Consider the following 13,432-nt stretch of genomic DNA (forward strand, 5'->3'; position numbering starts at 1 on the left):
TCTGCCCTATACCATATGAGGGGTTTTACTCCTTCTGTGCTGGGCATGGTGTGTTGAACATCCTACAAGCTGCATAAATCCCATCACAGCTCCTCTTTTCCTTCTTTTCCTAACTTGCCACAGCCTCTCTTGGGGTTTTTCAGGTTTCCCATTGTTTTGGAGACCAAACCATGCACCTGGAAGGTTCTTCTCCCTCCTGGGATGCTAAGGATCATGAAATCATAGAATCATCGAGGTTGAAAAAGACCTCCAAGATCACCAAGTCCAACCTTTGACTGAATGCCACCAAACCCTCTAAACCATGTCAACTCATTTTCAAACACTTCCAGGGATTGTGATTCCACCCTTTCCCTGGATCAGGCTGTTCCAAGATGTTATGCTTCTGTTGTTTAGCTTCCAAAAATTCCAGGTTGTGGGCAATCTCAGTAATATTTTTTCTACCTTTGGGGAGTGACTATTTTTAATGAAACAAGAAGTCAACTTTGTACCTGGATTTTAAAGCACCATTGAATTTTATTGAGTAACACTGCACAGGTAATAAACACCGTGTGCTTTATCCCTCTTTGCTCTCCTTACTCTTTTTTTACAGAGTTCTGAGCCTTTGGGGTGATTTAAATCCTTTTTGGGCACTTTAGGACTTCCTTCCTGACCAAGGGGGATTTTTACAGCCCTGAGCTGGTTGGGGCTGATCTCACACATAAATGATTCCTGCTCCTTTTTTGTGCTGTGAAAATGGAAATCTTCCTCATGTGTTGAATAAAAATCTTAGTCAGGACAGCTGGTTCTCTTTATGTGCTACTGGATCACTCTCCTGCCAGGTCATGAGCTTTACAGACATTTTTTAATGCCATCTCTTACAGGAGTGTGAAGGGGTAGAAGGAGATTTTTCCTATTCTTTTCATCTGTTTCCTTCTCTAAATCTTTTGGGGCTGTCCCTGTTGACCATAGGGAAGGTTCATAGGGTCACAGAATGGTTTACGTTGGAAGAGACCTTAAAGATCACCTAGTTTCAACCCCCCTGCCATGGGCAGGCCCACCTTCCACTAGACCAGGTTGTTTGATAGTGCTTTGACTTTTGCAATTTTCATGGGTTATTTAATTTAGTTGATTTTTTCCTATTAGCACACAAAAAGAAGCCAAAATGCTGGCTGAAATTGTCTTATTTATGGCTTTTTTTTTCTGTGTATTTTTGTCAAGGTTTTGCATTTTGTTCAGTGTACAGCTTTTAGCTGCCTCTCACTAAGTGTCTTATAAATAAGTAAAATAAATAACACTCCTAAATGGGGTTGCTTTGGTGCATCCTGTCTGATCAGTGGAGGATATACTGAAGGAATCAGACCTGTTCTGGCCAGATGGAGAACCTGAGTGCTCTAGTGAGTCTCTTCCCTTTCTAATTCCTGTTACTTGCTCATTAATGACTGCACATAACAGGTTAGTGCCATGCACATTACCTTGATCTTAAAGGCTGAGCTCAGGTGTGATGGAGTCTCCCTTGCCATCTCACAGTGGTTTCTTATCCCCCGTTGATTTAAAGGATTGAAACCCTCAGGTTCTGTAAATCAGGGCAGTTCCAAGAGCAGTGATCCCTTGTGGATGTGCCTCATCATGCAGGACCAGCACACGCTGGTCCTGTTAAAAATGAAGAGTACAAGGCTTTTAAAATAAGATACCTGTTTTAACAGTGGCGTCACAGCATCTCCCCAGCACAGCTTGATGTTTTGCTTCTCTGGTAGAGCTACTGCTCACGTGGTCAGAACTGGTAAATTGAGAGGGATTTTCCACATCCAACACAGGAACTGCACAGGTTTTGATAAAGTGATTTGTGGTCAAAGCAGGTTAGATTTAGCCCAAAATAGCTCAGACTTAATCGCAGAATCGTGGAATGGCTTTGGTTGGAAAGGGCCTGAAAGATCATCTTGCTCCAACCCCCCTGCCATGGACAGGGACACCTTGCACTAAACCAGGGTGCTCAAAGCCCCGTCCAACATGGCCTTGGACCTTTACAGGGATGGGGCAGCTTCTCTGGGCAACCTGTTCTAATCACCACCCTCATAGCCAAGAATTTATTCCTGAAACCTGATTTAAACCTGCCCTTACCCCTTAATCTAAGCCATTACCCCTTGTCCTGTCACTGCAGACCCTGCTAAAAAGACTCTCTCCGGCACTAAAAAGACTTCTCAGGCACTGGAAGAGGCTCCAAGGTCTCCCTGGAGCCTTCTTTTCTCCAGGCTGAGCAATGCCAGCTCCCTCAGCCTATCTCCATAGGACAGGGGCTCCAGCTCTCTGAGCATCCTCGTTGCCACCTCTGGACTTGCTCCAGCAGGTCCCAGAGGTGGTCACAGTGTTCCAGATGGGGTCTCCTGGCAGGAGAGTGGAGGGGGAGAATCACCTCCCTTGATCCACTGGCCACTCCTGTTTTGATGCAGCCCAGGCCATGGGTGGTTTTCCTGAGATTCAGGAATCTTAGTCCCACTATTTTCCAGGTAAGAACTACATCAAATGGTGACCTCTGATTGCTCCAAAGAGCCCATTTTGTCATTTTAGGATGACTGACCTTTATGTAAGTGTATAAATACTATGTTCAAACTGGAATATTGGGTAAAATTATTGGATAGGGACTTAAACCTGAGTCATTTTCTCACCTGACTGAAAAGTGCTTTCCTCATCTCTTGCATTCATGTCTCAGATTTTCTTCCTTTTATGTAAGTTTTCCAAAATCCTTAACAAGTCCAATAGCTCATGGATTTACCTCAGTGTAAAATGGCAAGTGTATGAAGTTTTGAAAGGTGTTTTACAGTAGAAAAGCTGCTTCTTACTCCAATCTTCTCCAAAGCAGGCAGTAGCAAAATTCACTTTGAATTGTCCTGATTTTTACAGGCCAGGTTGGGGAAGTTCATGGATGCTCCAGCTGCTGTTTTTCCTTCTGGAGTTGCACACATGACATTAACACGTTCTTACAAATTCAGTGTCCACACAAGTCCTTTCTTTACCTTGACATGCTGTCCATTCTCCAAGGACCACACTTTGCTTTGTTTCCAAGGGTTGATGGGCCCAGAAGTATTTTTATTTGATGCAAAATTTTGTATTTGAAATGGAGGGCTTATAGATTGCATGGGAGATTGGGTTTTTAGGATTGCAGGGAGGGGAAGAGAAGGAATTCTAATATCCATGAGATCTCTGCAGGATCAGATCTGTTCTTCTACAGAAACAAATGGTTATTAGTGAAAAATTCCAATTTATTCTTTAAAACATTGTGCTTCCTGCAAAGAAGAATAATTATTAGCTTAGTTATAGACAATTCCTTGAGGCTTTATCTTACTGAATCTCCAAACTCTGCACTAAAATCTGTTATGGAGATCTAGCATTTGGGGTAGAAATATATGGTCGTATTCAAGGTTTGTTTGAATATTCATGTTCTTCAGGCACATTAGTTATTTTTGTGCTATTTAGTGACTTTTGGTGTCAAGCCAGTGGAGCCCAAAAGAGAAGAGAGGATTTGGTCTGTCAGTGGAAATATAATTAAGTGACTTGTTCAAAGTTACAGGCCAAGTCCAAGTCTGCAGAGTCATTAAAACAGAGGATTTCTTAAATTTCTGCAGAAATAATTGAGCCATGTTTCTAATCTGCTCTTCTTTCTTTCCTTAAATACTGAAGCGTGACTGATAACGGGTGATGAGTTTTTACAACTGGGAGCATCCTGAGAAAAATTCCACATGTAAATATCAAGAATGTAATTTATTTAACATGTTTCATTGTGGAAAATCTTCAAATGCTTTTCATACTTGCTGTGCTAAGTCCAGAAGTAGTGACCTGTTTTTAATTTGAAAGTGAATTTGAGACAGTGAAATTCAAGGGTGTAAAAAGACAACTGTACTCCTGGTTTTCTGTTACTTTTATATATACACACATAGACATATATATATATTTCTTAAATCTGAAGTCATTAAAAGCAAAGCAAATCATATTTCCACCTTCCTGGTGTTCTTACGATAGAGTATCCTCCTCTCCTGATGGGAAAGCCCAAATATTTCTCCAACACAGGAGATGATCACAGCAAAGGGCTCTGTTTTAGAATAGAAATAGAAAAGAAAACAGAAATAGAAAAGATTTTGAGTGCTAAGGTCTTGAACAAGAAGGAGGAAAATATTGGAGTGAACATCAATGTTCTGCCTCTTAATTTTTATTCAGAGCAATAAATAGTTATTGTGCAATTTCTTGCCTCTTCACTGGGGGCACTTTTCCAGCTGGAGATGCTCCATGCACGTCTCTGTGCCATCCTAAGGCTGGAAGTCAGAGACCTGTGCAAGGTCCATGGGATGGAAGTTTTCTTGCTCTTACAAGGGATCATATTCCGTCATGTCATGGCACAGATTCATGGATTCACCATTTATGCATCCAGGGAACTCAGTTTATCCATTCTGTTGTAATGGCTGTTGCTGGATGGTGTCCCCTTTGTCTCATGGGTTACTTGTTCAAATACTTCATTGTATTTAAAAAAAAAACAACAAAATAAAATTACCAGACAAACAACTGAACTAAAATCCAGTATTTTTTTCTCTGGAAAAGTGTCCTGTTCCTTTATCTTTTCTTTCTGTGCTGTTGACAGTGACCTCTCTGGAAAGAAGTCTTCGATCTCTGGGGACCTCAAACGATACTCAAGAGCTGCAGGATGGACTGTGAGTTTATTTTAAATTGCTGCAGGTCTTTCTTTGTCCCAGCCTTTTCATTTTTTCCCTCATCTATTCTCACCTTTTCTTCAGCCCTTTTATGGCATTTTTTTGTCAGGCTCACTTCTTTTTTTTTTTTGTTTCTCTTGGTGATTAATGGTGGTAGGATGTGTATTGATCCTATAAAACTTTGCTTGTGCTGGTTTCAGGTGGCAGAGAACAGTGGTAGGCAAAGAAAAAGATGACCCACAGGGAAAGGGCTTTCTGTGGGTCTGTCTGTGTTGTTATTTTTTTATTGGTTGTTATCTTTTTTTGTTGTTGGGGGTTTTTTATTTGTTTTTAAAGTGAAGCCAGAGTAGGATGCTGTGGTGGTTTTGGCTGGGATGGAGTTGATTTTCCTCATAGTGTGAGCAGGAGGCTGTTTTGGATTTGGGATAAAAGCAGCATGGATAACCCAGGGATGTTCTAGTTCTTGCAAAGCAGTGATTATACAGAGTCAAGGCCTTTCCTGCTCCTCACCCCACCCCACCAGTGAGTGGGGAGGGAGGGAGTGGCTCTCTGGAGTTTACTTTCTGGCTGGAGCTAAACCACAACACATGTTTGTGTAGCTTTTCCTTTTGTTTTACCCCTCCTCCACTTTGCCAAAGTCCATGAACCCAAGTAAAAGGGACTTTTGACAAGGGCACATAGTGAGGCACAAAGAGGAATGACTTTAAATTGAAAGACAGTAGGTTTAGGTTGGATATTAGGAAGAAATGTTTCCCTGTGAGGGTGGGGAGGCCCTGGCACGGGTTGCCCAGAGAAGCTGTGGCTGCCCCATCCCTGGAAGTGTCCAAGGCCAGGTTGGATGGGGCTCCGAGCAACCCTTGGGATAGTGGAAGGTGTCCCTGCCTATGGCAGTGGATTGGAACTGGATGATATTTAAGGTCCCTTCCAGCCAAAATCATTCTATGACTCCATGGAAAAAAAAAAAAAAAAAGAAGAGGGAAGAGGTTATTTTATAGGTGTAAAAGTGTGTTTGGGGTCGAAAGCTGCATCCCAGCATCACAACACTGACAAAATGAAACTTCAGTTGAAGTTGCAGTAGCTCCAGTTCATTAAACCCCCTCTCCCAGAGCTGTGTACACACAAACACGCACAGTTGGCTTTCATTGCACGCATGCTAATTAGAGAATTAAAATGGCTCTTCCAAATGTAGCCCAATTTATTAAAGATGCCTCCCTTAATGCAGCTTGCATGCAAAAATCAAGTGTTTAGGATGTGGCTCTGATTTCCTGTATATAACTGAAGTTCCTGCTGAGATCTGGCTTTGAAGAAAAAGGAGTTTGGGGTTTATTTCTTTATATTACCTTTACACAACTGTAATTTGCCTGATGGACCTGAGTGACCTTCTCTATGCAATATAAACTCTCAGACTGGTTTTCAGTCTCTCTCCTTCTCTCTTCATTGGTTTCCTCAGGGCATCAGATCTGCCCTAATTCACATCTAGTCTGTTTTGCAAACCAGAGGATTAAAAATAGTAATAGTAATAATAGTCAGAAGATTTGAAAGTAAATTTAGGAGGTTGGAGAGGATGCAGGAGTACAAAGTCAGTCTGTGGAGATTGATGTAATCAGGAGAGATGTTTGCATGGCCAAAATTATTTGCAGTACAAACCACCTTAATCAGTGGAGATCCTTAGCCCAGGAAAGTCTTGTATCACACAGCTATTATGTTTGCTCTCCTAAATTACTGGTTTTTTTAATTTAAGAATCAATTCCTTGACTCTTTAGAGCACTCCAAAACCATGGCTAGATAATTTCCTTCTTTCCTGAGCAGTTACATAAATAGGCACCAATGAGGCACTAATTACACTAATTATTTTTATCATTAGTTATCATTAATTGTCCAGGTAGTTGAGTGCAGCTTATTTTTATTTTAAACATGCTTGCCTACCCTTCTTATCAGCCCCAGAATTCCTCCAGCTGCCTCCTGCTTCATCCCTTCTCCCCATTCTCCAGCAGGTCTCTCCTGGTTCCTCCCATTTGGTTTGTTGTATCTCCAGAACAAACAGTTCCAGGGTGCTCTGCAGAGGAGGACCTACAGCTTTTTCCCCTCAATCCTCTCCTAAAACTGAGGTGTCCTTCCATTGCCCCCTTTTCTAGGCAAACAGCCTTGAGTGCTCTACAGGAATCTCTGTTTCTCCTGAGAGCTGCACCAGCAGAAAGCAGCACCCCATGAATCACAGAGCTGGCAGAGCTGATATATCTCTGCTCAGGGGGGTCAGCTCTTCAGGTGAGACCTTTGGGGCAGTGTTTTCTGCTTGCCCAGCTGCAAATCATGGCTTAATCTTCCTCCTTTGCCACTTGACCCCTTTCCTTCATAGGTTGATGCATGTTTCTCCTTGAACACCCTCTAACATGGGAGATGGGAGCAGGGAGTGAGCATTTGGTAGGTTTATAGCCTTGGCTATTAGGGAAACAATGATGTTTGTGGGTATCTAAATAGTAAAATTGCCACAATTTCTACTTTCTTATTAAGTGACTCTTACTCTGCCTAAAATGAGGCTGTTATGCAGATGAGGGGAGGCAGAGTATTTGGGAATAGGGATTAGTGGTGATCCTGCCACACAGGACATTCAGATGCTATGGTTTGTATTCTGCATGTTTGCTTATCTGGCTGCAGGGTTCTGCTAAAACACAATAAACCCAAGGTTACCTGATTCCTTTTCAAATTCACCCAGACTTTCTGCCTCTTAAGCACAGGACTCACAAAGGCATCAGATGAGGGCAGGTTTCTGACTGTCAAACTGGGCTATTCCCTTTTCTGAAATGGTTTCTCTCCTTTTGAGAGCTGAGTCATTCAGAATAAGGGTTGTATCTGTGGCGAGTGAATCTGGGAGAGTTCATCCCCAGTGGAATGCCAGCTCCAGTCAGAGAGATAGACTTGGCTGCTGAGGTGAGCAGGGTGTATATGAGACCCAACTGTGGATGATCTTGGTCTAAGTTCTTCCCAGAGCCAGCACAAATCCTTGTGTGCCCCGTGCTTGGGGCTGGGTGTCCTGGCAAGTGAAACATGAATGTCCATAAAATGCAGTTGGCTGAATCAACTGACCCTGGATTAAATGGGGAGAGAATGGGAGCAAAAGGAAAGAAGGTGTTTGGAGCTGGGTTGAGGAGCTAAGGCCAGGAGGCAACGCCAACAGCTTTCTCCAGTGGTGCTTGGCTACAAACAGCGTGTTAAGTACTGATATGTTGTAGGAAAATTCAACTGGTTTGTTTTCTGGGATGAGGGGGTTCTCCAACATTAGGTGCTGAAGGGAACTGGCTTTTAATTTAGGCAAATCAAATTAAATGCCCAGATCGAGCACTGACAGTGAAAACCAGTCTCTTTTCTTGTGAGTGATATGCCAACATCCTCCACAAAATGGCTGGAAATGAAAGCATCCCTGTAACCTGGGCAATGCTCTCTGAGGAGTATGATAGAAGAAGAAAATAAAACCCAAAAGCTTTCATTTTTTCACAACCTGACCCTGTCTCATTGTGATCTCAAGAGAAGTGCCTGTGCAGGCTGCAAGTAGCACTTGTTGGCTACCTGGAAGCCATGAGACTGAGCTTTAAGTGGCGTGAAGGGGCCTTGATGTCCTTTCCATGGAGGCTGGTTGGCCATGGCAGCAATCCATGCTCTCCAAACCAGGCTTCCTGCATTGCTCATCTCAGTGAGGAGTTTGATTCCTTACTGCACGTTTGACCTTGTCTCACTGCAAGGTGAAGAGCAGTAGGACAGTGACTCCATCACAGCTTAGTACCCATTTTCAGGTCGGTCTGGGAGGTAGCCCAAAAGTCTTCACTCTGTGGCACTTTTGGATGCTTTACGAGTCAGTGGCAGAAGCATTTCCCTGTTTAAGGAGGAGTTATAAGAAGGATATTTTTGGGGCTTTTAGCACTGATGAGATTTACTAAAAAATGTGTTGATTTCTCCTGATTTGAGAAAAAAGCCTTTTAGCTTTTGCCTCCCTTCTCCCATTGGCATTAATTTTTATTGAAAAGTGAACGTTATTGAAATACGTGGGATTTTTTTCCTGCACCTGAGAGAGGCCTCAGCTCTATATCTGTACAGTGTGAGAAACTAAAGCTGCTTTTCTCATTGAATTGATACACAATCCTGGATAAGATGGTGCATGGAAAAGAATTCCTATGGCCACAAAGGAGTTTCAAAGTATTTTCCACATAGGAAAGCTCATTTGAGATCTGAGCTGCTTCAGGGTGAGTCAAGTTCAACTGTTCTGGAAGAAACTGAAAGTTCAGCTTTTGTATTGCTTCTCTTACCTGTGTTTTGGACAAAAATTAACCTCACAAGGCACCTATTTTCCCTGGGCATGCAGGATCTGCTAAAATGCATGTATGGATCACTGTATTCTTTGCTGGAATTAAATGGAATTCCATCTTCCACACCCTTCCCTGGGAAATTTGCCACATCACCTGAAAATTTTTTGAGTGATGAGTAAAAGCTCTTCATAAGTTTATTTTACCACCACATAACCCTAAAATCACTGGATACTTACAGTGAAGTATTGTCAGTTTGACATGCTTTTGGGAAGAGAAGCATCCCTGGACAAGCTTGAAGCCACTTTGACCAGCAGGAGTGAATTAAACTGTGGCAACGAGCTCTCAGGCTCAGTCTGAGGAGCTTTGCTGGATTTGTAGAAGCACTTCTGAAACACTGACATTCAGGGTGTAACCAATAATTTTAAGATGGACTGGACTGAGCTGTGAGGTTGTGTGGCACAAGTTGTTCACACCTTCTGATGGATAAGACACCTAAAGTCTGTGTCATCTCAGTCTGTGGTGTCTGTCAGGATTCAGCTCATCCCGATAAGGCCATAGAATCATGGAATGGTTTGGGTTGGAAGGGTCCTTAGACACTGTGTAGTTCTAACCCTGCCCTGCCAGGGCAGGGACACCTTCCACTAGACCAGGTTGTCCCAAACCCTCTCCAGCCTGGCCTTGGACACTTCTGGGGATGGGGCAGCTGCAGCTTCTTTGAGCAACCTGTGCCAGTGAAAGAATTTCTTCTAATATCAAAGCTACACCTGCCTTCTCTCAGTGTGAATCCATTCCTCCTTGTCCTGCCACTCCAGGCCCTTGTCCAAAGTCCCTCTCCAGCTCTCCTGGAGCTCCTTTAGGCACTGGAAGGGGCTCTGAGGTCTCCCTGGAGCCTTCTCTTCTCCAGGTGAACACCCCCAGCTCTCAGCCTCTCCCCATAACAGAGGTTCTCCATCCCTCTAAGTATCTTTGTGGCCTCCTCTGGACTCACTCCAACAGCTCCACACCCTTCTGGGGTTGGAGGTCCCAGAACTGGACACTGCTCCAGGTGTACAAGGGCAGAGTAGAGGGGAAGAACCCTCTCCCTCACCCTACTGGCCATGCTTCTTTTGATGCAGCCCAGGATATGATTTGCTTTCTAGGCTGCAGGATCTTCTACTCTTGAGGATATTGAGATGCCCCAGGGAGTGTGAGACGTGGGTTTGGCAGCTTTGACACAGGACTTGTCCTTTCACTTCTGAAATGGCAGTGTTAGGTGTGGTGGCACACCAGGACATCTCAAGTGACACCTGAACCACCCCTGAATCAAACGAGGGAGTTTCCCTTCAGGGTGAATGATTAAGACAGCTCCTTCCCCCCTAACTCATACCAAGAAATGCAGTAACCCTTGGCTTTCCGGGGAGAGTTGTGAGATCATTTGTGCCTTAGCTGGACCAAAGTGATCTTTGCACATTCCCAGTTCCTCAGTGTGCTCCAGGGAGGATGAATGGTTATCCTTATGCCTTAGAGACTCACCAACCTGCTGCAGAGGTGAATGAATCCATGCCCTCAGCTTTTCTGAATAGACATGAAATAATAAAGGCTTTTTTTCTCAGTTAATTTTTATCATTTATGTGTATTGTTTCCTTTTTCATTCCCTATTTTACCATTATGTTTGATAAGTTGGAGGTATAGCTTAAACACTTTTTTTTTTAAAGCTTCTGTTAAAAAGGTTTTAATTCCTCTGGAATGCGGATTCCTTTAGAGCAGAAAAATATTTTAAAGTCATAATTTACTGAAAGAAGATTTGTTCAAGTAAATCAGACAGAAGCTTTTAAGTGTCAGCATGTTTAATTAAGGGTAGGATTTAATAATATTTTATATGGTTTTGTTATAATGCTTGTATAAGCTTAAAAAAAAAAGAAAATGATTTCCATAAATATTTTGAAATGTCGTTTGGTTCCGCTAATATGTTAAACCCTTCAAAGTAATACCTTCCCTGTTCAACTCAAAGCAGTCGGATTAACTTTATCTATCCTCCATTTATCGCTGCTCCCATCAATTCCTGACAGGAAAAACCTTCTAGGTTTGGCAGGAAAAATGGGTTGCCAGATTGCAACATTTGCATTTAACTGTATAATACAGTCGCCGCATTAGTAACTGTATTTATGTGACAGATCTCACCCTTAAGAATCCCAGAGCTCCAGATATGTGACATCCCTGTGATAAATGACAAAAGCTGGGGATGAACTGCAGAACTCTCCAATGATGATAAATTCATCTGCTTTTGACCGCCTTCCCTGCTTAGAGAGGCCCTTGGAGTATCCCCTCACATGCCTGAACAGCTTCTAATGGTCACTACAAATCAATCTGTCAGAGAAGTTTTTCTTTTCAGTGTTTTCCTCCTGAATTGTCCTTGCCAGAGGTCTGAGGTGGCCAAAGCAACAGTGTCTTCCCATGTAAAGTAGCCTTTGGACGTAGGCTGTGAATTTTAAGCCCTGTAGTGATGGAGCAATGATTACTTGCTTGTGGCAAGTGATGGATGCTCCAGGAGATGCAGGATGGGGACAAGGAAAGACCAGCTATCTCCTCTTGAAGGTCTTTGACTGCCACTGCTACTTCTGTAATTTTTTCATGCTTTTATGTCTCAGCTCAAGGTTTGTGTTCTCTCCTCAGTGGAATGGTGGGTCATGAAATCACAAAGTGAGTGAGGTTGGAAGGGACCACAGTGGGTCATCTGGTCCAACCTCCCTGCTCCAGCAGGGTCATCCCAAAGCACATGGCACAGGGTTGTGTCCAGACAGTTCTGGAATTTCTCCAGGGAGGGAGACTCCATAACATCCCTGGGCAACCTGTTCTGGTGCTGGGTCACTGCACAGCAAAGAAGTTCTTCTCATATTCAGGTGGAACTTCCTGGGCATCAGTTCCTGCCCATTCCCTCTTGTGCCATTGCTGGGGCCCCCCTGAGCAGAGCCTGGTCCATCCTCTGCCCCCTCCCTGCACACATGGACAGACATGGGGGAGGTCCCCTCTCGGTGTCTCTGCTTGAGGCCGAACAGCCCCAGCTCCCTCAGCCTTTCCTCATGAGAGAGATGCTCCATCCCTTCATCATCTTTGTAACCCTCCGCTGGACCTGCTCCAGGAGCTCCATGTCTCTCTTGTCCTGAGGAGCCCAGCACTGGACACAGCTCTCCAGATGTGCCTCACCAGGGCTGTGTGCAGGAGTGGGATCACCTCCCTGGCCTGCTGGCAATGCTCTTTCCAATGTACCCCAGATACCATTGGCCTTTGTGGCCACAGGGACACTGCTGGTCATGGACATCTTGTTGTCCACCAGGACCCCCAAATCCTTCTCCACAGAGCTCTACAGACTCTAGGAAAAAGGAGTCTGCTCACTGCCGGTGTCTCTGCAGGTGAAAACCTTGTTTTTTGGGAGCCCAGGTCTTCCCACAAACCCTTGTTCCCACCCTAATTTGCAGATTTGCCCATCGGTTTTAGGTTCAGCTGTTTGAACACCATGGCTGTAAGAACTCCAGAGGAGGTGAAGACCAGGAGAAGTTTTTACCACAGTGTGAGCCCAGGTCCTTGCACATTCCCTCCAAGGATCTGCAGTAATGTCCCATTGTCTTTATGCCATTTAAAGCACAGACCTGGGTAAACAGAGAGAAGTATTTTGACTTCTGCCAATGATTAGATATTGTAAAAATAAGCCTTCTCCTCACCCCATGGCCCCCTTTGATGCCCCAGGTGAAACCTGGATGCTCCTGTGGCATCCCACGTTCAAAAGAGAGGGAGCATCCAAGATTTGTGGAAGCTCATGGTCCAAAGGAACAACAAAAGTCAGAGGAACCAGAAAAGCTTACAAAGGTTTTTTAGGAAATCATACACTTGGCATGAAAATTGGTATAAATTAGTCCCTGATCTCCTGGTGTGAGCACAAGGCAGTGGGGTTCGTGTAAAGGATAAAAGAGAGGAGAAAGAGATGAATTAAAGAGGGGGGAGGGAAGGAAGGAAGGGAGGGAGGGAGGAAGGGAGGGAGAGAGGAAGAAGGAAAGAAAGAAAGAAAGGAAGGAAGGAAGAAAAAGAAAGAAAGAGAGAGAAAGAAAGAAAAAGAAATAAAGAAAGAAAAAAAGAAAGGAAAGAAAGAAAGAAAATAAAAATGTTTGTCCAAGAAAAGTGCTGCCTTACCTCTATGTGGCCCCTTCTCCAGCCACATCCTGCTCTTTCTCAGTGTGTTTTTACCAACAATCCTTGCTCAGCTCCACAGCCATCCAGCTCCGAATGTTTGAGACATACACATTAACCCCTTTACCTTCTAGGCCACTCCAGCTCCCAGTTTGGAAGCCAACTTCATCCTCCAGCGAGAACTCTATTTGTAGCATGAAAATTTTCCACTCCCAGAAGTGTAGCTGGATATTTCTATGTGTAAACATACTGCCATTTTTGGTTTTTTTCATACATTTATTCTTAGATATTTATCTG

The 13,432-nt window shown here is 43.7% G+C and overlaps 1 protein-coding gene across 5 annotated transcripts in view; it reads left to right on the forward strand.

The window, feature by feature from the left end:
• Positions 1-13,432, forward strand: part of TSNARE1 (t-SNARE domain containing 1) — a 469,040-nt gene that overhangs the window by 160,362 nt on the left and 295,246 nt on the right. For all 5 annotated transcript variants that reach the window (XM_064642560.1, XM_064642873.1, XM_064642791.1 and 2 more), the window contains one exon: positions 4,607-4,676. In XM_064642560.1, coding sequence (XP_064498630.1) covers positions 4,607-4,676 — 70 coding nt within the window. The remainder of the gene's footprint in view (positions 1-4,606; positions 4,677-13,432) is intronic.

The sequence above is a fragment of the Pseudopipra pipra genome, chromosome 1 (assembly GCF_036250125.1).
Source record: "Pseudopipra pipra isolate bDixPip1 chromosome 1, bDixPip1.hap1, whole genome shotgun sequence".
Classification (NCBI taxonomy): Eukaryota; Metazoa; Chordata; class Aves; order Passeriformes; family Pipridae; genus Pseudopipra; species Pseudopipra pipra.